A 24,703-nucleotide genomic window follows, 5' to 3' on the forward strand; every position below is an offset into this window, starting at 1 on the left:
CTTGCAAGGCCACCCCTAGTGTATCCCTCAGCCTGTTGATGGCGGCGGAATGTTGCTCACCCTGAATCCGTACAGACGTTGTCAGGGCCTGCAAGGACTCAATCTGGAGCTGTGCGTGACGCTCGAGGGAGGCCAGCCTGTCCTCCACCGCAGACAGTCCCGCACCTACCCGCGACACTGTGTCGCCGGTACCCTCCTGTACCTGCGCCACCAATGCCCTCATGCAGGAGTTGGACTCCTCCATCGCCTGCGCTATTGTGGACAATGCACGCGGCACCTCTCCCAGTACCTCAGCAATTAGCTGGTGCCCCTCGACGACTCTCCTTTTCACTGGTGGCCCCCTGGGTTCAGCATCTGGGTCCGGCTGAGCAGAGCCTGGAGATGAGTGCTCCCTCCGTCGCGGACCCTCCGCGGCTGCCCCTGCCACCAGGGTCTGCTCATGCTCACTCGTGCGCGGTGAATCACGAAGTGCTACCCCAACTAGTTGGCGAGGGGGACCCACCGAGGTGCGTGTCTCTGCGCTGGTGGATGGTTGGCTCTGATGTGACGATGCACCCTCAGAGACCGCCATGTCCTCTGAGGAATCGCCCTCCTCAATCGGTTCACACACAGACGGCCCTGCAAGAGAACAGAGGGCACTTTGAGGCATGTGGACCAACTTGACAGTGCGCCTGATGGCAGGTGATGATACGGTCACTCGCGATCATGAGTGTTGAGTGTCAGCTTTCCCTTACCAGCCGTTTCGGCAGCGACACACTCGCCATCGGCCACCGACAGGCAATGTTGCGTGCGGGCGAGGTCGAGCGCCTCCACCTCGGCGTCGGTCAGCTCCACCACTTGCGGCGGCCCACCTCCGGTGCGTGCCCTTTCGCGGTTGTTCTTGCTTCTCTTCTCCTGTGAAGGCAAAACACAGATGTGTGAGTGGGTGCGTATTGCATCGTGAGACGCATCGAGCATCGGTGTGGTTGGGTTGAGCGTGGCGCAGATGGATGGGAGGATGCGTGGGCCACGTGCCCATCCCATTGCATGGGGATTGGGGTGTGTGGTAGTGTTCGGGTGGGGTCAGGGACGGTGGGTACTTGCGTGCACGGCGAGGATGGTGAATGAGTGGCTGTGAGGATTGCTGATGGAGCGCAGTGGTGGCTGTGCAGGAGGGGGTTGTGATCTGTTTGGCGTGATGGTGGGGACGGGTTGTGGGAGGGTGCGTTGGTGTACTCACCTTGCCAGACCTAGTCAGGTCATTGAAGCGCTTGCGGCACTGCTCCCATGTCCTTGGGGTGTTGGCCCTGCTGCTCACCTCCGCCGCCACCTCTGCCCATGCCTTCCTGGTGGCGGCGGCAGGGAACTTGCGTCCATCCTCCGGGAAGAGCGTTTCCCTCCTCCTCCTCACGCCCTCCAGCATCAGCTGCAGCGCGAGGTCGGAAAAACGGGGCGCAGCCTTTCCCCTTGGCTGAGCCATCGTCACCAGCCTACTGATTGCAGCAGGAGGGGCTTTGGGAGACTGCCCCTTTAAGTGGAGCTCCTACATCGAGTCGACGGTACTGCGCATGCGCAGCCGGCCGGCACGCAGCTGGGGAGCGCAGAACCCGGAAGCAGGGCTTAATCGGTTCAATTATCCCGCGATCGTGTGGGGGACGCACGCGATTAGCCGTCCGCGTTTTCCACGCTCCCGGAGGACCACCCGCTGGGAACCCGCAGGCCTGCTAAATTCGAGCCCTTTGTGTCCTCCTCACAGCTTACTTTCCCACCTAGCTTTGTATCATCAGCAAACTTGGATACATTACACTCGGTCCCTTCATCTAAGTCATTAATATAGATTGTAAATAGCTGAGGCCCAAGCACTGATCCCTGCGGTGACGAACTGGATTCTTTATCCCTCAGTCTGGTTCAGCAAAAACTGAGTCGAATACACTTTTAAAGTTCAACACAACTTTAATAGCCGGACTTGGTCTGCAGAATCGATTTGGATTCCTGATAGAGTCCCTCTATGCTGGCAGAGCAAGACAAAGAAACATACAGATCAATAGGGGTTGGAACATTGTTAACAACAATCATAAGCCGGGCACAGGTTGGCCATGAGAGGTTTACACCAATCACAGGTAGTCCATAGGTAGTCCATGTGCTGATCATGCCGCAGTGACAGACACTGATGGATACATCCTTTCTTCTCACGAGGAATGCTCTCTCCTGTCCCTCTCATTCCTTATCTCTTAGCTTGGAATGTCTCTCGGTCTCGTTAAGCTCGTTAAGGTTATTGATGATCCAGCTACATGGAGACACTCAGACCAGTCCTTGACCCACATCAAAGACTCCAAAGACTCCGACACTGATAAGACAATGCAGGCCTTATGGTAAAGAGATGAGCATGCGAACAGATGGCCGAAAGAGGCCCACTGTCCTAACTCCCAGCTAACAGGCTACTAATTAACCCTTTTCTAACCACATTGCTACTTCTGCTATTTTGCCACATAGGCACTTTACTATTTTACTGGACACTGACCACGTAGGGATTCTCATTCCTCCCTTTTATCATTCTGACTAATTTGATTGAATTTTTTGAGGGGTGACCAGGCGTGTGGATGAGGGTAACGCAGTGGATGTGGTATACATGGATTTCAGTAAGGCCTTCGATAAAGTCCCCCACAGGAGACTGGTCAAGAAGGTACGAGCCCATGGAATCCAGGGTGCCTTGGCACTTTGGATACAAAACTGGCTTAGTGGCAGAAGGCAGAGGGTGATGGTCGAAGGTTGTTTTTGTGACTGGAAGCCTGTGGCCAGTGGGGTACCACAGGGATCGGTGCTGGGTCCCTTGCTGTTTGTGGTCTACATTAATGACTTGGATATGAATGTAAAAGGTATGATCAGTAAGTTCGCTGATGATACAAAGATTGGTAGGGTGGTAAATAGCGAGGAGGATAGCCTCAGTCTGCAGGACGATATAGATGGGTTGGTCAGATGGGCGGAACAGTGGCAAATGGAATTTAACCCGGAAAAGTGCGAGGTGATGCACTTTGGAGGGACTAACAAGGCAAGGGAATACACAATGAATGGGAGGACCCTAGGCAAGACAGAGGGTCAGAGGGATCTTGGTGTGCAAGTTCACAGATCCCTGAAGGCGGCGGAACAGGTAGATAAGGTGGTAAAGAAGGCATATGGGATACTTGCCTTTATTAGCCGAGGCATAGAATATAAGAGCAAGGAGGTTATGATGGAGCTGTATAAAACACTGGTTAGGCCACAGCTGGAGTACTGTGTGCAGTTCTGGTCGCCACACTACAGGAAGGATGTGATCGCTTTGGAGAGGGTGCAGAGGAGATTCACCAGGATGTTACCAGGGCTGGAGCGCTTCAGCTATGAAGAGAGACTGGGAAGATTGGGTTTGTTTTCCTTGGAGCAGAGGAGGCTGAGGGGGGACATGATTGAGGTGTACAAAATTATGAGGGGCACAGATAGGATGGATACTAAGGAGCTTTTTCCCTTCGTTGAGGGTACTATAACAAGGGGACATAGATTCAAGGTAAAAGGCGGGAGGTTTAGAGGGGATTTGAGAAAGAACTTTTTCACCCAGAGGGTGGTTGGAGTCTGGAACTCACTGCCTGAAAGGGTTGTGGAGGCAGGAACCCTCAGAACATTCAAGAAGCATTTGGATGAGCACTTGAAATGCCATAGCATACAAGGCTACAGACCAAATGCTGGAATATGGGATTAGAGTAGACAGGGCTGATGGCCGGCGCGGACACGATGGGCCGAAGGGCCTCGATCCGTGCTGTATAACTCTATGACTCTATGATAACCAATTATTACGGTGCTCACTGGTTCTGCAGTGCAGCAACATTTAAGTAAGCAATAAACTATAAGAATCATAACAATGAATATGACTAGCCCTTGAACTAGCGAAGTCCCAATAGAACTCAGACATGTTTGATCAATACTCTTATCTCTTCTCAGGAACAGACTCCTTCTAAACATCTCTCAAGTAAGCTGCGAATGTCCTTGGTCAGCTAAACCTATTCATGTTAGTTTGAAAAGGCTAACATGATAATCCTATCAAACTATGATTGTCTTCCCTTTTACATGCACCTTACCCCAGCGGGTGCTACTCCCAGTACCATTAAGATGTGTTCTTAGTTGAAACCACAGAGACAATGGGGACATTCTCACCCAGGCTCTGTTTTACTATCTTTGCCAAACCCTTCATCCTCTGCTTACATTTATTACATGCAATGAAAATCAAGAAGCACATTACAACAAACTGCACTACGACTAATACATATGAAATTAATCTAATCCAAAGATGCATCTTTATATTCAGTCCCCAATTCCAGCGGTCATTTCACCAGGTGGTGACTTTAATTTGGTCAATGTCATGCTTAATGTTGTTATTGTCCTGTTGTAGGTTATAATAAACCTTCTGGGAGAGGCGTATCTCCATTTGCAATGCTTTCAAGTATTTAGGCAACAGGGGTGTCAGATACCCAAATGTGTCCTGATATGCTTTTAAGTCCTTTCTGACATTCTCAGAAACTTGTAAGGTGGTGAGGTTATGCCGATGTATCTCTACCAGTTCCTCGGGTCCAATCCGAACCAGGACTTCAGAAATGGAGTAGAATTCTGGACTTAAAGTATCACAAGTTAGATTGGCATATTTAAACGTTTTCAAATTAGTTGTAACACAGTATTCGCCCTCTCCGGCATATACCACTTAAGTGGGTTTTAGATCCGCCTCTAGGACCTCCATGGTACAGTTAATATCCGGATTGGTACCGGTATTATTAAACTCACACTGTGCTTCTAGGCTGTGTCCAACACTATGTGGACACACAGTGACAGCATGTCTGGTAACACATCCCTTTAATTTTGTTCCAGCCAATCAGCTTAAATCTACGTCCTCTAGTTCTTGAACCCTCTGCTAGGGGAAACAGGTACTTCCTGTCTACTTTATCTGGGCCCCTCATAATCTTGTAATTTTGTATCCATCGTGCGGATATCTTCTAAATATTGTTTCTCCCAATTTTATTGTTAACTGATGGGAACCTAACCCTGAATTTTGGAAATCCAAATTACTGTGTCCCTCTTTACTTTAATTTCAGTCCTTTTGATTGATACCAGTGTTTCCTGACTGTTTCATTAATTAGTTGGTTTCTCTATGGACCATGTGTCAGTGCCTTGTTTAAAAGGATTTCTCACTCGCCTGGACCACATTAACCATTTTCCTGTTGTGCTGTTGTCAAGTAACTGAGCCTGTCTGAGACTCATTCTTCACTGTATCTTCTTCATGTATCTCTGCATACTAGCAGCATCTCATAGGAATGAGCTTCGTGTTCTTGGATATTAACTTTCTGCTGGCCAGTCTCTTCTTCCTCATGGTATTTCTGAACGTGTTTTCCATGGCACACATCGTATGTCCTGTAGGATTCAGTCCTGTAAAAGCAACTGGTTTGTTTAAAGAGTGGTTCCACTAGCTCACCAGGCCATAGGCCTTTGTAATCATGTTCTTCATCCTGGTCTCCGTTTCAGATGATGGCAACATACATTTGTATCTTTTATGTCCACTGTCGCCATTCTTAGGTTTTCAGGTTATCTTATCAAAAAGATCAGGGGTGTCTGGAGTGCTTATCTCCCCCTGCATGGTCCCGATGTCAGGGTAGTGGCCAGGCTATTGAGTGTAGTTTTCTCATTGTTCATTATAGGCAAGGACACAAATATCTCCACGAGAAAGCTATCAATTTACTATTCTCAACTACACTTTCCTGACTTCACTAGATTGTATATTTATGCCAGATTGATTTTTTTTTAATCATGCCCAGTTCAATGACTTTAGAGAAATTCCCATTTGTTGTAATTTCTCTGTTTCTTTACTTTAATTCTCAATCACTTCCTCTCATCCAATTTTACATAACCCATTATATTACCTACCATGAGCCCTGGAGGAACGTTACTGTCCGATACAATATTTACAGTCAGCTCCAATATCCCAAAATTTATTTATTTTACGTAATTTTTTCTTGAACCGCTTTTCATTTTCCAAAATATCCCACTACATTGTGCCCGAGTCCCTTCTATCATTTCACAATTATCCCAACTTGAGAGCAGTATTGTTGGACTGACAGGACTTGTCAATGTAAAATTTTCTTCCCTCTCGAAAAGAATTCTTCCTTGATACACAGCATTCAATAGGAACCATTTAGACTGGACTTCCTTTATTTTAAAATATAATTTGATTATCCCCTTAAATTACAAGTAAATTTTTTCCTTTCTCGAGGGCTTGAATAGCAACTTACATAAATTTTTCTTATCAATTCCAATTTCAGAAACAAATTATGTCCAGGCTTTGTGGTTTTATAGTAGAGACAGAAGTACTTGTAATTAATTTTGGATGTAACTCCCATATCTCCCCACCTCGAGCACTCTGTCTCTGAAGACAATAAATGGGTTAAAACAAAACAAATCAAAGTGTTTTCAAAAGAAGAGAATCAGGTTGATATCACCACGCTGTGACATTTGGTATCCGCTGATGTCTGCAGCTAAAGTCTTAAATCTTTAACACCACTGGATCGTTTCCTGCACCAAATTTCTCCAGCAAAGGTTGCACCGTAACTTTGTAACTACTCTGGGTAATCCTGCACCATCAACACTCACGTGGTCCCAAAAAAAAACCAGGGTCACCTGTTTTAAAAGAAACACAGAAAATCCATTGCGGCTCTTCTTGAGAGCCCAAGTGATTAATTTGTCAAATTATCATTTATTATTTATTTATCCAAAGGAATAATCCCTTTACCCGAAACAAATTCAGAAAACAAAACAGGAGAGAGAAATTGCCTAGTTCCACTCTCTCCCTCTCTCTCTGGAGCACGCAGCCTGTTTGAAATAAACACTGTCTCTCCCACATACAGATGTACGCAGGACTGCAGACTGGAATTTCTAACTCCAAGTCCTAATCTCTGTGTTTTCAAGATGTAACCACATTAAGCAGATATCATTAGCAGCCGCCTGCTAAGATACGTTATATTCCTCTTTTATTAATTTATTAATGGTTTGGGCATGTGTGTTTCTAGCACTGTAGCTATCCTTTGCAAATATATGGTCAGCATTTGATCCTCAGACAATTCCTTATCTGTATTTTCATTTATTTTTAATATATCTTTAATGCGAGACCCTAAATCTCTGACCTTTTGATCTAATGTTGTCAAATCAATGGTGTTAACAACTGAGGCAAAGGCAGTTGCTCTATCACTTATCACAGATCTTTACGTCTCCATATTTGCCTATCTCTTTTTACGATATCCACCTCCATTCCATGTCGCTCTTTGTTTTAACACTTGAGTTAGGAGGTGTTGATCTAATTGTTGAGTTTTCTTAGCAGTCTCAATGCGAGTTATATAATTTGTCAGGGAAGGTCTCCCCTCTTTGGTCAGATCTTGTATTCTACTATTAATTTCAAATAAAATTGAATAGCCCCAGTACTTGTCGAACTTCCTTATCATACTGTGGCAGGGTAAAACTGATAGGCGTTTAGTACCCTGTGTCAGTACATAGCTCAAGTAATGGACTTCCAATTGTCTAACCTATGCTTTCTTTTCATATGATTTGTTTTACATTCCTTTCTTATCAATTTTTTCACTGTAGCATTGTCTGTGTGTAAACTTATATTTCAGTCAATTGTAGCCTTTGGCATTTCCGAGTAATTGGGACAATTTTAATAATATAACCTATACCAATTGTTACCTCATGTTCACCTGTGTAATGGTTAGCCTCAGACAGTTCTCAACCGACTGGGTCATTTCCATCTCTTTGAACTGCTCTTGGCATGACAGTCTGGCTTCTTGGGATGGAAGGGGTTAATATTAACTTGCTCTTGTGGTAGGAGTACATAAGAACACAAGAAATAGGAGCAGGAGTAGGCCAATCGGCCCCTCGAGCCTGCTCCGCCATTCAATAAGATCATGGCTGATCTGATCCTAACCTCAAATCTAAATTCATGTCCAATTTCCTGCCCACTCCCCGTAACCCCTAATTCCCTTTACTTCTAGGAAACTGTTGTAAATTAAGACTACTTACATCGGGGCGCCATTTCCTTCCTACGTGTCTGAGACAATCCGCCTCTTACTCCGCGAACTCTCAGTGATCGACCGTTGAGATCCCCGTACGGGCCACCAAATGACGAACCAGATTCTTTATCCCTCAGTCTGGTTCAGCAAAAACTGAGTCGAATACACTTTTAAAGTTCAACACAACTTTAATAGCCAGACTTGGTCTGCAGCATCGATTTGGATTCCTGATAGAGTCCCTCTATGCTGGCAGAGCAAGACAAAGAAACATACAGAAATCCAAATGTTTATACAGATCAATAGGGGTTGGAACATTGTTAACACCAATCATAAGCCGGGCACAGGTTGGCCATGAGAGGTTTACACCAATCATAGGTAGTCCATGTGCTGATCATGCCGCAGTGACAGACACTGATGGATACATCCTTTCTTCTCACGAGGAATGCTCTCTCCTGTCCCTCTCATTCCTTATCTCTTAGCTTGGAATGTCTCTAGGTCTCGTTAAGCTCGTTAAGGTTATTGATGATCCAGCTACATGGAGACACTCAGACCAGTCCTTGACCCACATCAAAGACTCCAAAGACTCCGACACTGATAAGACAATGCAGGCCTTATGGTAAAGAGATGAGCATGCGAACAGATGGCCTAAAGAGGCCCACTGTCCTAACTCCCAGCTAACAGGCTACTAATTAACCCTTTTCTAACCACATTGCTACTTCTGCTATTTTGCCACATAGGCACTTTACTATTTTACTGGACACTGACCACGTAGGGATTCTCAGCGGCACCCCACGAGTTACAGCCTCACAACCTGAGAATGACCCGTTTATCCCTACTCTCTGTTTTCTGTCCGTTAACCAATCCTCTATCCATTCTAATATATTACCCCCAACCCCATGAGCCCTTATCTTGTGTAACAACCTTTTATGTGGCACCTTATCGAATGCCTTTTGAAAATCCAAATATACGACATCCACTGATTCCCCTTTATCTACGCTGCTAGTTACATCCTCAAAAAACTCGAATAAATTTGTCAAACATGATTTCCCTTTCATAAAACCATGTTGACTCTGCCCAATCATATTATGATTTTCTAAGTGCCATGTTACCACTTCCTTAGTAATGGATTCCAGCATTTTTCCAATGACTGATGTCAGGATAACTGGCCTGTCGTTCCCTGTTTTCTCTCTCCCTCCCTTCTTGAATAGCAGGATTACATTTGCTACCTTCCAATCCACTGGGACCGTTCCAGAATCTAGGGAATTTTGGACAATTATAACCAATGCATCCACTATCTCTGCAGCCACCTCTTTTAGAACCCTCGGATGTCGGCCATCAGGTCCAGGGGATTTATTGGCTTTTAGTCCCATTAGTTTCTCCTGTACTTTTCCTCTAGTGATATTAATTGTTTTAAGTTCCTCTCTCTCATTTACCCCTTGGGTTCCCCACTATTTCTGGTATTTTTTTGTGTCTTCTACTGTGAATACAGATACAAAATATTTGTTTAATGCATCTGCCATTTCCTGATTCCCCATTATAATTTCTCCTGTCTCAGCCTCGAAGGGACCAACGTTTACTTTTGCTGCTCTCTTCCTTTTTACATACTTGTAGAAGCTCTTACAATCTGTTTTTATATTTCTTGCTAGTTTATTTTCATATTCTATTTTCTCTCTTTTTATCAATTTTTTGGTTGTCTTTTGTTGGTTTCTAAAACTCTCCCAATCCTCAGGCTAACTACTCTTCTTGGCAACATTATAGGCCTTTTCTTTTAATCTAATTCTCTCCTTAACTCCTTCAGTTCGCCATGGGTGGGTCACTTTTCCCGTGGAGTTTATTTCTCAATGGAATGTATATTTATTGAAAATGTTGAAATATTTCTTTAAATATTTGCCATTACTTTTCAACCATCAAACCCTTCAATTTAATTCCCCAATCTCCCTTCGCCAACTCGCCCCTCATACCTCTGTAATTGGCTTTATTTAATTTAAGACTCCACTTTCTGACTTAAGTACGTCACTTTCAAACTCAATGTGAAATTTTATCATATTATGATCGCTCTTCCCCAGAGGTTCTTTTACTGTGAGATTACGAATTAACCCTGTCTCATTATACATACATACATACAAGTTTACAACATGGAAACAGGCCCTTCGGCCCAACATGTCCATGTCGCCCAGTTTATACCACTAAGCTAGTCCCAATTGCCTGCACTTGGCCCATATCCCTCTATACCCATCTTACCCATGTAACTGTCCAAATGCTTTTTAAAAGACAAAATTGTACCCGCCTCTACTACTGCCTCTGGCAGCTCGTTCCAGACACTCACCACACTTTGAGTGAAAAAATTGCCCCTCTGGACCCTTTTGTATCTCACCCCTCTCACCTTAAATCTATGCCCCCTCGTTATAGACTCCCCTACCTTTGGGAAAAGATTTTGACTATCTACCTTATCTACGCCCCTCATTATTTTATAGACTTCTATAAGATCACCCCTTAACCTCCTACTCTCCAGGGAAAAAAGTCCCAGTCTATCTAACCTCTCCCTGTAAGTCAAACCATCAAGTCCCGGTAGCATCCTAGTAAATCTTTTCTGCACTCTTTCTAGTTTAATAATATCCTTTCTATAATAGGGTGACCAGAACTGTACACAGTATTCCAAGTGTGGCCTTACTAATGTCTTGTACAACTTCAACAAGACATCCCAACTCCTGTATTCAATGTTCTGACCAATGAAACCAAGCATGCCGAATGCCTTCTTCACCACCCTATCCACCTGTGACTCCACTTTCAAGGAGCTATGAACCTGTACTCCTAGATCTCTTTGTTCTATAACTCTCCCCAACACCGTACCATTAACGGAGTAGGTCCTGGCCCGATTGAATCTACCAAAATGCATCACCTCACATTTATCTAAATTAAACTCCATCTGCCATTCATCGGCCCACTGGCCCAATTTATCAAGATCCCGTTGCAATCCTAGATAACCTTCTTCACTGTCCACAATGCCACCAATCTTGGTGTCATCTGCAAACTTACTAACCATGCCTCCTAAATTCTCATCCAAATCATTAATATAAATAACAAATAACAGCGGACCCAGCACCGATCCCTGAGGCACACCGCTGGTCACAGGCCTCCAGTTTGAAAAACAACCCTCTACAACCACCCTCTGTCTTCTGTCGTCAATCCAATTTTGTATCCAATTTGCTACCTCACCTTGGATCCCATGAGATTTAACCTTATGTAACAACCTACCATGCGGTACCTTGTCAAAGGCTTTGCTAAAGTCCATGTAGACCACGTCTACTGCACAGCCCTCATCTATCTTCTTGGTTACCCCTTCAAAAAACTCAATCAAATTCGTGAGACATGATTTTCCTCTCACAAAACCATGCTGACTGTTCCTAATCAGTCCCTGCCTCTCCAAATGCCTGTAGATCCTGTCTCTCAGAATACCTTCTAACAACTTACCCACTACAGATGTCAGGCTCACCGGTCTGTTGTTCCCAGGCTTTTCCCTGCCGCCCTTCTTAAACAAAGGCACAACATTTGCTACCCTCCAATCTTGAGGCACCTCACCTGTAGCGGTGGATGATTCAAATATCTCTGCTAGGGGACCCGCAATTTCCTCCCTAACCTCCCATAACGTCCTGGGATACATTTCATCAGGTCCCGGAGATTTATCTACCTTGATGCGCGTTAAGACTTCCAGCACCTCCCTCTCTGTAATATGTACACTCCTCAAGACATCACTATTTATTTCCCCAAGTTCCCTAACATCCATGCCTTTCTCAACCGTAAATACCGATGTGAAATATTCATTTAGGATCTCACCCATCTCTTGTGGTTCCGCACATAGATGACCTTGTTGATCCTTAAAAGGCCCTACTCTCTCCCTAGTTACTCTTTTGCCCTTTACGTATTTGTAGAAGCTCTTTGGATTCTCCTTTACCATATCATTACATAATATAAGATCTAAAATAGCCTGTTCCCTGGTTGGTTCCATGACGTTTTGCTCTAGGAAACTGTCTCGAATACATTCCATGAACTCATCCTCCAAACTACCTTTGTCCAATTTGATTTGTCCAGTCCATATGCAGATTAAAGTCCCCCATGATGACTGCATTACCTTTGTTACAAGCTCCTATTATTTTATGATTAATACTCTGTCCAATGGTTTAGCCACTATTCGGGGGCCTATAAACTGCTCCCACCAGTGTTTTCTGCCCCTTGTTATTTTTTATTTCCACCCAGACTGATTCTACTTCCTGATCCTCCGAGCCGAGACCCTTTCTCACCACTCTCCTTATCTCATCCTTTATTATCAGGGCTACACCCCCTCCTCTTCCATTCTGCCTGTATTTTCGGAACATTATGTACCCTGGAATATTTAGTTCCCAACCTTGGTCACTTTGTAACCATGTCTGTGTAATGACTATTGGACCAAACCCACTTATCTCTATTTGTGCCATTAATTCCTCTCTCTTGTTACGAATGCTCCGTGCATTCAGATAAAGAGCCTTTAACTTTGACTTTTTACCATTTTTTCCTGCTTTGACCTTACTTGTTGTTGCTCTATTATCGTTAAACTCTCTCTCCCTTCCTGCCACTCGCTGTTTATCTTTACCCAAATCACCACACTGCTCTGTTGTCTTAACTTTTCTCATTCGATTTCTAAATTTCCCCCCACCTGACCCCCTCCCTTTTTTAGTTTAAATCTCTATCTACAGCCCCAGTTATTCGATTCGCCAGAACGCTGATCCCAGCCCGGTTTAAGTGAAGCCCGTCCCAGTGGAACAGCTCCCTCTTTCCCCAGTACTGGTGTCAGTGCCCCATGAATCGAAACCCCTGTCTCCCACATCACTCTTGGAAAGGATATTATTAAACTAGAAAGAGTGCAGAAAAGATTTACTAGGATGCTACCGGGACTTGATGGTTTGACTTATAGGGAGAGGTTGGATAGACTGAGACTTTGTTCCCTGGAGAGTAGGAGGTTTAGGGGTGATCTTATAGAAGTCTATAAAATAATGAGGGGCATAGATAAGGTAGATAGTCAAAATCTTTTCCCAATGGTAGGGGAGTCTATAACGAGGGGGCATAGATTTAAGGTGAGAGGGGAGAGATACAAAAGGGTCCAGAGGGGCAATTTTTTCACTCAAAGGGTGGTGAGTGTCTGGAACGAGCTGCCAGAGGCAGTAGTAGAGGCGGGTACAATTTTGTCTTTTAAAAAGCATTTGGACAGTTACATGGGTAAGATGGGTATGGAGGGATATGGGCCAAGTGCAGGCAACTGGGACTAGCTTAGTGGTATAAACTGGGCGACATGGACATGTTGGGCCGAAGGGCCTGTTTCCATGTTGTAAACTTCTATGATTCTATGATTTTATGATCCACACATTTAACTCTCCGATCTGTTTCTCCCTGTGCCAATTTGCGTGTGGATCAGGTGGTAATCCAGAGATTATTACCTTTGAGATTCAGCTTTTTAATTTAGACCCGAGCTCCTCAAACTCTCTCACCAGAACCTCATTCCTAGTTCCACCTATGCTGTTGGTTGCTACGTGGACCGTGACAACTGGATCCTCCCCTCATGCTCCAAGTTCTTTTCCAGCCGTGAGGAGCTGTCCTTCACCCTGGCACCGGGCAGGCAACACAGCCTTCGGGACTCCCGGTCGTGGCTGCAGAGAACAGTGTCTATCCCCCTGACGATACTGTCCCCCAACACCACCACATTCCTTTTTACTCCCCCCACTCGAATGGCCCCCTGTACCACGGTGCCGTGGTCACTTTGCCCATCCTCCCTGCAGCCTTTGTTCTCATCCACACAGCTAGCAAGTACCTCGTACCCTGTTGGACAAGGTCAGCGGGCTGAGGCTCCTCCATCACTCGATCCTGGGACCCCAGACCTGCCTGACTCGCAGTCACGCCCTCCTGTCCCTGACCACTGAACGAATCTAAACCACGACCGAACCTAAGGGGTGTGACTGCCGCCTGGGTCAAAGTGTCCAGGTAACTCTCCCCCTCCCAGATGCATCTCAATGTCCGCAGCTCGGACTCCAGCTCAACAACTCTGAGCCGATGTTCCTCGAGTTGCAGACACTCACTGCAGATGTGGTCACTCGGGATCTCGCTGCTCTCCACAAACTCCCACACGCTGCAGTTATGGCACCTCCTGCCCTGTCATCACTGTCGAAACAGAATTTATACATTTACTTTATTGGAGTTTTCAATCTCTCGCTATTCTTAGTTTTATTAACGAATTAATTTATCTAGTTTAACTTATAACCTTGCCCTAACTTAGCGAGAAAAACCCAGTAATACTCACCAACCAATCACCGACCTGCTGTCCTGCGATGTCACCCTTTCAATTTCTGCCTGTGGTGAGTTGACTCAAAAAATGTCTCAAACTCGATCCCTCCCTCACTCACTCTGCACTCACTCACTCCGCCCTCACTCACTCCCCACTCACTCGCTCCCCACTCACTCGCTCCCCACTCACTCGCTCCCCACTCACTCGCTCCCCACTCACTCGCTCCCCACTCACTCCGCCCTCACTCATTCCGCCCTCACTCATTCCGCCCTCACTCCCCCTCATGGCCCGGCATATTCCTCACTCTACCATTGCCAACAAGCCAGAGGATCAACCCTGGTTCAATGAGGAGTGTAGAAGAACATGCCAGGAGCAGCACCAGGCGTACCTAAAAATGAGGTGCCAACCTGGTGAAGCTACAACTCAGGACTACATGCATGCTAAACAGCGGAAGTAACATGCTATAGACAGAGCTAAGCGATTCCACAACCAACGGATCAGATCAAAGCTCTGCAGTCCTGCCACATCCAGTTGTGAATGGTGGTGGACAATTAAACAACTAACAGGAGGAGGAGGCTCTGCAAACATCCCCATCCTCAATGATGGCGGAGTCCAGCACGTGAGTGCAAAAGACAAGGCTGAAGCGTTTGCAACCATCTTCAGCCAGAAGTGTCGAGTGGATGATCCATCTCGGCCTCCTCCCGATATCCCCACCATCACAGAAGCCAGTCTTCAGCCAATTCGATTCACTCCACGTGATATCAAGAAACGGCTGAGTGCACCGGATACAGCAAAGGCTATGGGCCCCGACAACATCCTGCCTGTAGTGCTGAAGACTTGTGCTCCAGAACTAGCTGCGCCTCTAGCCAAGCTGTTCCAGTACAGCTACAACACTGGCGTCTGCCCGACAATGTGGAAAATTGCCCAGGTATGTCCTGTCCACAAAAAGGAGGACAAATCCAATCCGGCCAATTACCGCCCCATCAGTCTACTCTCAATCATCAGCAAAGTGATGGAAGGTGTCGTCGACAGTGCTATCAAGCGGCACTTACTCACCAATAACCTGCTCACCGATGCTCAGTTTGGGTTCCGCCAGGACCACTCGGCTCCAGACCTCATTACAGCCTTGGTCCAAACATGACAAAAGAGCTGAATTCCAGAGGTGAGGTGAGAGTGACTGCCCTTGACATCAAGGCAGCAGTTGACCGAGTGTGGCACCAAGGAGCCCGAGTAAAATTGAAGTCAATGGGAATCAGGGGGAAAACTCTCCAGTGGCTGGAGTCATACCTAGCACAAAGGAAGATGGTAGTGGTTGTTGGAGGCCAATCATCTCAGCCCCAGGACATTGCTGCAGGAGTTCCTCAGGGCAGTGTCCTCGGCCCAACCATCTTCAGCTGCTTCATCAATGACCTTCCCTCCATCATAAGGTCAGAAATGGGGATGTTCGCTGATGATTGCACAGTGTTCAGTTCCATTCGCAACCCCTCAGATAATGAAGCAGTCCGAGCCCGCATGCAGCAAGACCTGGACAACATCCAGGCTTGGGCTCATAAGTGGCAAGTAATATTCACACCAGACAAGTGCCAGGCAATGACAATCTCCAACAAGAGAGAGTCTAACCACCTCCCCTTGACATTCAACGGCATTACCATCGCCGAATTCCCCACCATCAACATCCTGGGAGTCACCATTGACCAGAAACTTAATTGGACCAGCCATATAAATACTGTGGCTACAAGAGCAGGTCAGAGGCGGGGTATTCTGCGGCGAGTGACTCACCTCCTGACTCCCTAAAGCCTTTCCACCATCTACAAGGCACAAGTCAGGAGTGTGATGGAATACTCTCCACTTGCTTGGATGAGTGCAGCTCCAACAACACCCAAGAAGCTCGACACCATCCAGGACAAAGCAGCCCGCTTGATTGGAACCCCATCCACCACCCTAAACATTCACTCCCTTCACCACTGGCGCACTGTGGCTGCAGTGTGTACAATCCACAGGATGCACTGCAGCAACTCGCCAAGGCTTCTTCGACAGCATCTCCCAAACCCGCGACCTCTACCACCTAGAAGGACAAGGGCAGCAGGTACATGGGAACAACACCACCTGCACGTTCCCCTCCAAGTCACACACCATCCCGACTTGGAAATATATTGCCGTTCCTTCATCGTCGCTGGGTCAAAATCCTGGAACTCCCTTCCTAACAGCACTGTGGGAGAACCGTCACCACACGGACTGCAGCGGTTCAAGAAGGCGGCTCACCACCACCTTCTCAAGGGCAATTAGGGATGGGCAATAAATGCCGGCCTCGCCAGCGACGCCCACATCCCAGGAACGAATATAAAAAAACTCACTCCCCCTCATTTCACCCTCATTCCCACTCACTCACTCCGCCCTCACTCCCCACTCACTCACCCTCACTCCACCCTCACTCACTCCCCATCACTCTCCCTCCCTCACTCCTGAGGGTGAAGGGAGGGATTATTCACAGTGGGCACAGAAAGTGTGCCTGGATTAGGAGGAGCTCTGAAGCATCTTGTGTTGGTGTGAGTGGTGATCCTGGGAATGATGCTGAGTCTCCAGGGCGGGAGTGCGGAATGAGCTGTCCCTCCCGTCAGTAATGTCTGATTCTCTTGTTTGTCCCTCAGTTACCTGCACTCCTGGGAGACCCCCCTGATCCATGGGACACTGACATGTGACACCATCTTCATTCAGCACAACGGCCTCATCAAGATCGGATCAGGTGCTCACTCCTTCCCCACTCTGCAATCGATCACCGCACACCTGGGCCTAGAGAGGGGCGGGGCCTCCACCTGTCCATCACCAGGGGGAGGGGCCTCCACCTGTCTCATCACCGGGGGAGGGGCCTCCACCTGTCCATCACCGGGGGAGGGGCCTCCACCTGTCCATCACCGGGGGGAGGGGCCTCTACCTGTCACATCACCGGAGGGAGGGGCCTCCACCTGTCACTCACCGGGGGAGGGGCCTCCACCTGTCACATCACCGGGGGGAGGGGCCTCCACCCGTCACTCACCGGGGGAGGGGCCTCCACCCGTCACTCACCGGGGGAGGGGCCTCCACCTGTCCATCACCGGGGGAGGGGCCTCCACCTGTCCATCACCGGGGGGAGGGGCCTCTACCTGTCACATCACCGGGGGAGGGGCCTCCACCTGTCACATCACCGGGGGGAGGGGCCTCCACCCGTCACTCACCGGGGGAGGGGCCTCCACCTGTCACATCACCAGGGGAGGGGCCTCAATATGTCACATTAAAGGGGGCGGGGCCTCCACCTGTGACATTGCCCTGTTTGGGTCAGAGGGCCAGAGGGATCGGTTGTTAGGGGTCAGGGGCCAGAGGGATCGGTTGTTAGCGGTCAGGGGTCAGGGGCCAGAGGGATCGGTTATTAGGGGTCAGGGGCCAGTTGTCAGTGGTCAGGGGCCAGAGGGATCGGTTGTTAGGGGTCAGAGGGCCAGAGGGATCGGTTGTTCGGGGTCAGGGGCCAGAGGGATCGGTTGTTCGGGGTCAGAGGGTCAGAGGGATCTGTTGTTAGGGGCCAGAGGGATCGGTTGTTCGGGGTCAGGGGCCAGAGGGATCGGTTGTTCGGGGTCAGAGGGTCAGAGGGATCGGTTGTTAGGGGTCAGAGGAGGGGTCAGTTGTCGGGTCATGGGGTGGGGTTCAGAGTCTCACTGAACGCAGCTCTCACCCGCTCCCACTGCCACCTGCCGATTCCCATCAGCGGCCAAGCGGGTAAAGATCGTGTTTCCCGCTCTCACTTCACACGTTGTGAGCGCAGCCACCCAGAGATTCTGGTCCCAGAGCAGCTACCCAGAGGTCACAAGGTCAAGTCCCACCAGGCCAAGTTGGGAAATTGAATTCGGTAAATCTGGTGATTTTGGCTGGAATCAGAACAATGTCTCAGAAAATCTGCTGGATTGTCGTAAAAACCCACCTGGGTCCAAAATGTCCTTCAGGGAGTGGGACCTTACCTGGTCTGGGCCTACACTATACATCCCACTGAAGAGCCACTGACTCACTAAAAACAAGCACCTTGTCCTAAAGCCACCCTGCCAGGGCAAGAGGGGTGGGCAATGAGGCAGTGCCAACACCCACACCCCCAGGGTCAATTGCAGGTGAGGAATGGCAATTGTACCACTCATAAAGGGTCCAAAACAAGGAGCATCACTCCAAACAGAGTCTAGGAATAATAGTGTGAAGGAGCTGTACATGTACTCATCTCTCTCTCTCTCTCTCCCTGTCTCTCTCTCTCTCTCTCTCCCTGTCACTCACTACATCTCTCTCTCTCTGTCTCTTTCTCTGTCTTTCTCTCTGTTTGTTTGTCTGTCTTTCTCTCTGTCTCCCTGACTCTCTCCCTCCCTCTCTGCATATCTCTGGGTTTTCCTCCGTCTGTCTATCTATCTCTATTTCTTTCTCAATCTCCATCTGCATATGTATCTCCCAATGTGCCTCTCTGTTTGTCTCTCTCCCTCTCTCCATTGCCCTTTGTCTCACTCTATGTGTCACTCTCTCCCTCTCTCCATTGCTCTTTGTCTCACTCTATGTGTCACTCTCTCCCCATCTCTCCATTGCTCTTTGTCTCACTCTATGTGTCACTCTCTCTCCATCTCTCCATTGCTCTTTGTCTCACTCTATGTGTCACTCTCTCTCCATCTCTCCATTGCTTTGTCTCACTCTATGTGTCACTCTCTCCCCATCTCTCCATTGCTCTTTGTCTCACTCTATGTGTCACTCTCTCTCCCTCTCTCCATTGCTCTTTGCCTCACTCTATGTGTCACTCTCTCTCCATCTCTCCTTGTCTCACTCTATGTGTCACTCTCTCCCCATCTCTCCATTGCTCTTTGTCTCACTCTATGTGTCACTCTCTCCCCATCTCTCCATTGCTCTTTGTCTCACTCTATGTGTCACTCTCTCTCCCTCTCTCCATTGCTCTTTGTCTCACTCTATGTGTCACTCTCTCTCCATCTCTCCTTGTCTCACTCTATGTGTCACTCTCTCCCCATCTCTCCATTGCTCTTTGTCTCACTCTATGTGTCACTCTCTCTCCCTCTCTCCATTGCTCTTTGTCTCACTCTATGTGTCACTCTCTCTCCATCTCTCCTTGTCTCACTCTATGTGTCACTCTCTCCCCATCTCTCCATTGCTCTTTGTCTCACTCTATGTGTCACTCTCTCCCCATCTCTCCATTGCTCTTTGTCTCACTCTGCTTATGTCTCTCTCCATCCCACTCTCTCTCTGATTCTCCCGATGTTCCTGGACTGCCTGTCGATGACACAGTCTGGCACAGGATGTTCATTAATGGTGAGTTTCCGATATTTTTATTCATTTAAATTTATTATACTTATTCACGTACAATTTCTCACTGGTGATTTGTGATTATTGATTGGTGAAGTGAGTGAATCATTATTGATCTGTGACTTATGAATAATGAACATTAGGATCAGGAGGAGGCCATTCAGCCCCTTGAGCCTGTTCCGCCATTCAATTAGATCATATCTGATCTGTATCTTAATTCCATTTAACCCTCCTTTGCTCTGTAACCCTCGATTCCCGCACCCAAAAAAAATCCATCGATCTCCGTTCTGAAAGCTCCAATTGATCCCCAGCCTCAACAGCGTTTTGGGGGAGAGAGTTCCAGATTCCCACTCCCCTTTGTGTGAAGAAATGCTTCCCGACATCACCCCTGAACGGCCTGGCTCTAATTTTAAGGTTCTGCCCCCTTGTTCTGGACTCCCCCCACCAGAGGAAATAGTTTCTCTCTATCGACCCTATCAAATCCTTTAATCATCTTAAACCCCTCGATTAGATCACCCCTTAATCTTCGATACTCGAGGGAATACAAGCCCAGTCTGTGCGACCTGTCCTCATAATTTAACCCTTTTATCCCCGGTATCATTCTGGTGAATCTGCGCTGCACCCCCTCCCAGGCCAATCTCTCCTTCCTGAGGTGCGGAGCCCAGAACTGAACACAGTGTCTCCAGACGGGGTCTGACCCGCGCTCCGTATAACTGAAATATAACTTCCTCCCCTTTGTATTCCAGCCCCCGAGATAAAGGCCAACATTCCATTAGTCTTTGTGATTACTTTTTGTACCTGTCCACTTGCACAGATTGAAGATTTCTATACTTGGATTCCCAAACCCCTCTGCTCCTCCATAATTCCTGGCTTCTCACCATTTAGAAAATACTCTGATTTATCTTCCTTAGGTCCAAAGTGGATGACCTCACACTTCCCCACATTGAACTCCATCTGTCACGGTTTTGCCCACTCACTGAGTCTGTCTATGTCCCTTTGTAACTTCCTGTGCCCATCTACACAACTTACTGTGCCTCTGAACTTAGCGTCATCTGCAAACTTGGATATATAACTCTCCATTCCTTCATCCAAGACATTGATATAAATGGTTGGTCTTTTGATTAATTGATTATTGACCTGTACATTCTGATTATTGATTGGTGTGACTGAGAAATCATTGATCTGTGGTTTCTAATTATTGACTGATGAATTGAGTGAGTGATTATTGATGTTTGATTATTATACAGATAAAGGAGAAACTGATTGGATAGATAAAGCGAATGCAGTATTGTGTATGCTGGGAATGTTCCCACTGGAACGGGTGGGAATAAGAGCAGATTTAAGGGGGCATTTTACAATGACAGAGAGTTTTGACAGTGAACAGGGAGACACTGTCTCCTCTGCTTGGGGAGTCAGTGACGAGGGCTCATCAATTTAATATGGTCACTGAGAGAGTGAAGGGAGAGGTTGGGAGACATTTCTTTACATCGAGAGATGTTGGACCAGAGAATGGTTTACCACAGGGAATGCATCTTTTAAGGGAAAACTGGAAAAAGATTTGAAGCAGAGAAAGATGCAGGGCAATGGAGAGAGAGTTTTCTTTTATTCGTTCATGGGATGTGGGCGTCGCTGGCGAGGCCAGAATTTATTGCCCATCCAGAATTGCCCTTGAGAAGGTGGTGGTGAGCCGCCTTCTTGAACCGCTGCAGTCCGTGTGGTGACGGTATATTTCCAAGTCGGGATGGTGTGTGACTTGGAGGGGAACGTGCAGGTGGTGTTGTTCCCATGTACCTGCTGCTCTTGTCCTTCTAGGTGGTAGAGGTCGCGGGTTTGGGAGATATAGAGAGGGAAATATAGAGAGAGCGACAGAGAGAGAGAGTGATGGAGTGAGACACTGACGGAGAGAGAGCGACAGAGAGAACGGGAGATATAGATATAGATATAGGGAGATATGTTGAAGAAGCCTTGGCGAGTTGCTGCAGTGCATCCTGTGGATGGTACACACTGCAGCCACAGTGCGCCGGTGGTGAAGGGAGTGAATGTTTAGGGTGGTGGATGGGGTGTCAATCAAGCGGGCTGCTTTGTCCTGGATGGTGTCGAGCTTCTTGAGTGTTGTTGGAGCTGCACTCATCCAGGCAAGTGGAGAGTATTCCATCACACTCCTGACTTGTGCCTTGTAGATGGTGGAAAGGCTTTGGGGAGTCAGGAGGTGAGTCACTTGCCGCAGAATACCCAGCCTCTGACCTGCTCTTGTAGCCACAGTATTTATATGGCTGGTCCAATTAAGTTTCTGGTCAATGGTGACCCCCAGGATGTTGATGGTGGGGGATTCGGCGATGGTAATGCCGTTGAATGTGAAGGGGAGGTGGTTAGACTCTCTCTTGTTGGAGATGGTCATTGCCTGGCACTTGTCTGGTGTGAATGTTACTTGTCACTTATCAGCCCAAGCCTGGACGTTGTCCAGGTCTTGCTACATGCGGGCACGGACTGCTTCATTATCTGAGGGGTTGCGAATTTTATAGAATATAAGAGCAAGGAGGTTATGATGGAGCTGTATAAAACACTGGTTAGGCCACAGCTGGAGTACTGTGTGCAGTTCTGGTCGCCACACTACAGGAAGGAAGTGATCACTTTGGAGAGGGTGCAGAGGAGATTCACCAGGATGTTACCAGGGCTGGAGCGCTTCAGCTATGAAGAGAGACTGGGAAGATTGGGTTTGTTTTCCTTGGAGCAGAGGAGGCTGAGGGGGGACATGATTGAGGTGTACAAAATTATGAGGGGCATAGATAGGATGGATACTAAGGAGCTTTTTCCCTTCGTTGAGGGTTCTATAACAAGGGGACATAGATTCAAGGTAAAAGGTGGGAGGTTTAGAGGGGATTTGAGAAAGAACTTTTTCACCCAGAGGGTGGTTGGAGTCTGGAACTCACTGCCTGAGAGGGTTGTGGAGGCAGGAACCCTCACAACATTCAAGAAGCATTTGGATGAGCACTTGAAATGCCATAGCATACAAGGCTACGGACCAAATGCTGGAATATGGGATTAGATTAGACTGGGCTTGATGGCCGGCGCGGACACGATGGGCCGAAGGGCCTCTATCCGTGCTATATAACTCTATGACTCTATGAATGGAACTGAACACTGTGCAATCATCAGCGAACATCCCCATTTCTGACCTTCTGATGGAGGGAAGGTCATTGATGAAGCAGCTGAAGATGGTTGGGCCTAGGACACTGCCCTGAGAAAGTGGGGCAGTGGGATTATTATGGGATTGATACAGGGCGATGGGGAGAGAGTGGGGCAGTGGGATTATTATGGGATTGATACAGGGCGATGGGGAGAGAGTGGGGCAGTGGGATTATTATGGGATTGATACAGGGCAATGGGGAGAGAGAGGCAGTGGGATTATTATGGGATTGATACAGGGCGATGGGGAGAGAGGGGCAGTGGGATTATTATGGGATTGATACAGGGCGATGGGGAGAGAGGGGCAGTGGGATTAGTTTAGGATTGTTCTCGCAAAGAACTGGTACAGAGATGAAGGGCCAAATGTCCTCCTTGTGAGCTGTAAAATTGAACAGTTCTATGGTTTTTATCTGTCCCTCTCTCTTTCCCTCTATGTCGCGCTCTCTTTCTCCATCGCTCTCTCTCTGTCGCTCTTTCTATATCTCCCTCTCTCTCTCTGTCGCTCTCTCTATATCTCCCTCTCTCTATATCTCCCTCTCTCTATATCTCCCTCTCTCTATATCTCCCTCTCTCTATATCTCCCTCTCTCTATATCTCCCTCTCTCTATATCTCCCTCTCTGTATATCTCCCTCTCTGTATATCTCCCTCTCTCTATATCTCCCTCTCTCTATATCTCCCTCTCTCTGTATCTCCCTCTCTCTGTATCTCCCTCTCTCTGTATCTCCCTCTCTCTGTATCTCCCTCTCTCTGTATCTCCCTCTCTCTGTATCTCCCTCTCTCTATATCTCCCTCTCTCTATATCTCCCTCTCTCTGTATCTCCCTCTCTCTGTATCTCCCTCTCTCTATATCTCCCTCTCTCTATATCTCCCTCTCTCTATATCTCCCTCTCTCTATATCTCCCTCTCTCTATATCTCCCTCTCTCTGTATCTCCCTCTCTCTGTATCTCCCTCTCTCTATATCTCCCTCTCTCTATATCTCCCTCTCTCTATATCTCCCTCTCTCTATATCTCCCTCTCTCTGTATCTCCCTCTCTCTGTATCTCCCTCTCTCTGTATCTCCCTCTCTCTGTATCTCCCTCTCTCTGTATCTCCCTCTCTCTATATCTCTCTCTCCTCTATATCTCCCTCTCTCTATATCTCCCTCTCTCTATATCTCTCTCTCTCTATATCTCCCTCTCTCTATATCTCCCTCTCTCTATATCTCCCTCTCTCTATATCTCCCTCTCTCTATATCTCTCTCTCCATATCTCTCTCTGTCTATATCTCTCTCTCTCTCTATATCCCCCTCTCTCTATATCACCCTCGCTCCCTCTCTCCATGTCTCCCTCAGTCCGTCTCTCTATATCTCCCTCTCTCTGTCTCTCTATTTCTCTCTCTCTCTCCATACCTCACTCTCTCTGTCTCCCTATATCTCCCTCTCTCTGTCTCTATATTTCTCTCTCTCTCTCCATATCTCCCTCTCTCTGTCTCCCTATATCTCCCTCTCTCTGTCTCTCTATCTCTCTATATATATCTCCCTCTCTCTATATCTCCCTCTCTCTGTCTCTCTATATCTCTCTCTCTCTATAATATCTCCCTCTCTCTATATCTCCCTCGCTCCCTCTCTCCATATCTCCCTCTGTCTGTCTCTCTATATCTCCCTCTCTCTATATCTCTCTCTCTCTCTCTCTGTCACCTGTTATCAGACATTCTGGGACCAGTTCTGGGGCAGGAGGGATCTGTACAGGACGGACGGGTTGCACCTCAACAGAGCTGGGACCAATGTCCTCGCGGGGAGGAGATGCTGTGGGGGAGGGTTTAAACTAATTTGTCAGGGGCATGGGCATTAGAGAGGAGAAACAAGGTGC

The 24,703-nt window shown here is 47.5% G+C and overlaps 1 protein-coding gene across 1 annotated transcript in view; it reads left to right on the forward strand.

The window, feature by feature from the left end:
• Positions 1-24,703, forward strand: part of LOC137332684 (nuclear receptor-binding protein 2-like) — a 195,974-nt gene that overhangs the window by 85,796 nt on the left and 85,475 nt on the right. Inside the window, exons 7-8 of the mRNA XM_067996634.1 lie at positions 17,007-17,101; positions 19,651-19,674. Of these exons, the coding sequence (XP_067852735.1) occupies positions 17,007-17,101; positions 19,651-19,674 (119 nt within the window). The remainder of the gene's footprint in view (positions 1-17,006; positions 17,102-19,650; positions 19,675-24,703) is intronic.

This window comes from Heptranchias perlo, chromosome 2 (genome assembly GCF_035084215.1).
Source record: "Heptranchias perlo isolate sHepPer1 chromosome 2, sHepPer1.hap1, whole genome shotgun sequence".
Classification (NCBI taxonomy): domain Eukaryota; kingdom Metazoa; phylum Chordata; class Chondrichthyes; order Hexanchiformes; family Hexanchidae; genus Heptranchias; species Heptranchias perlo.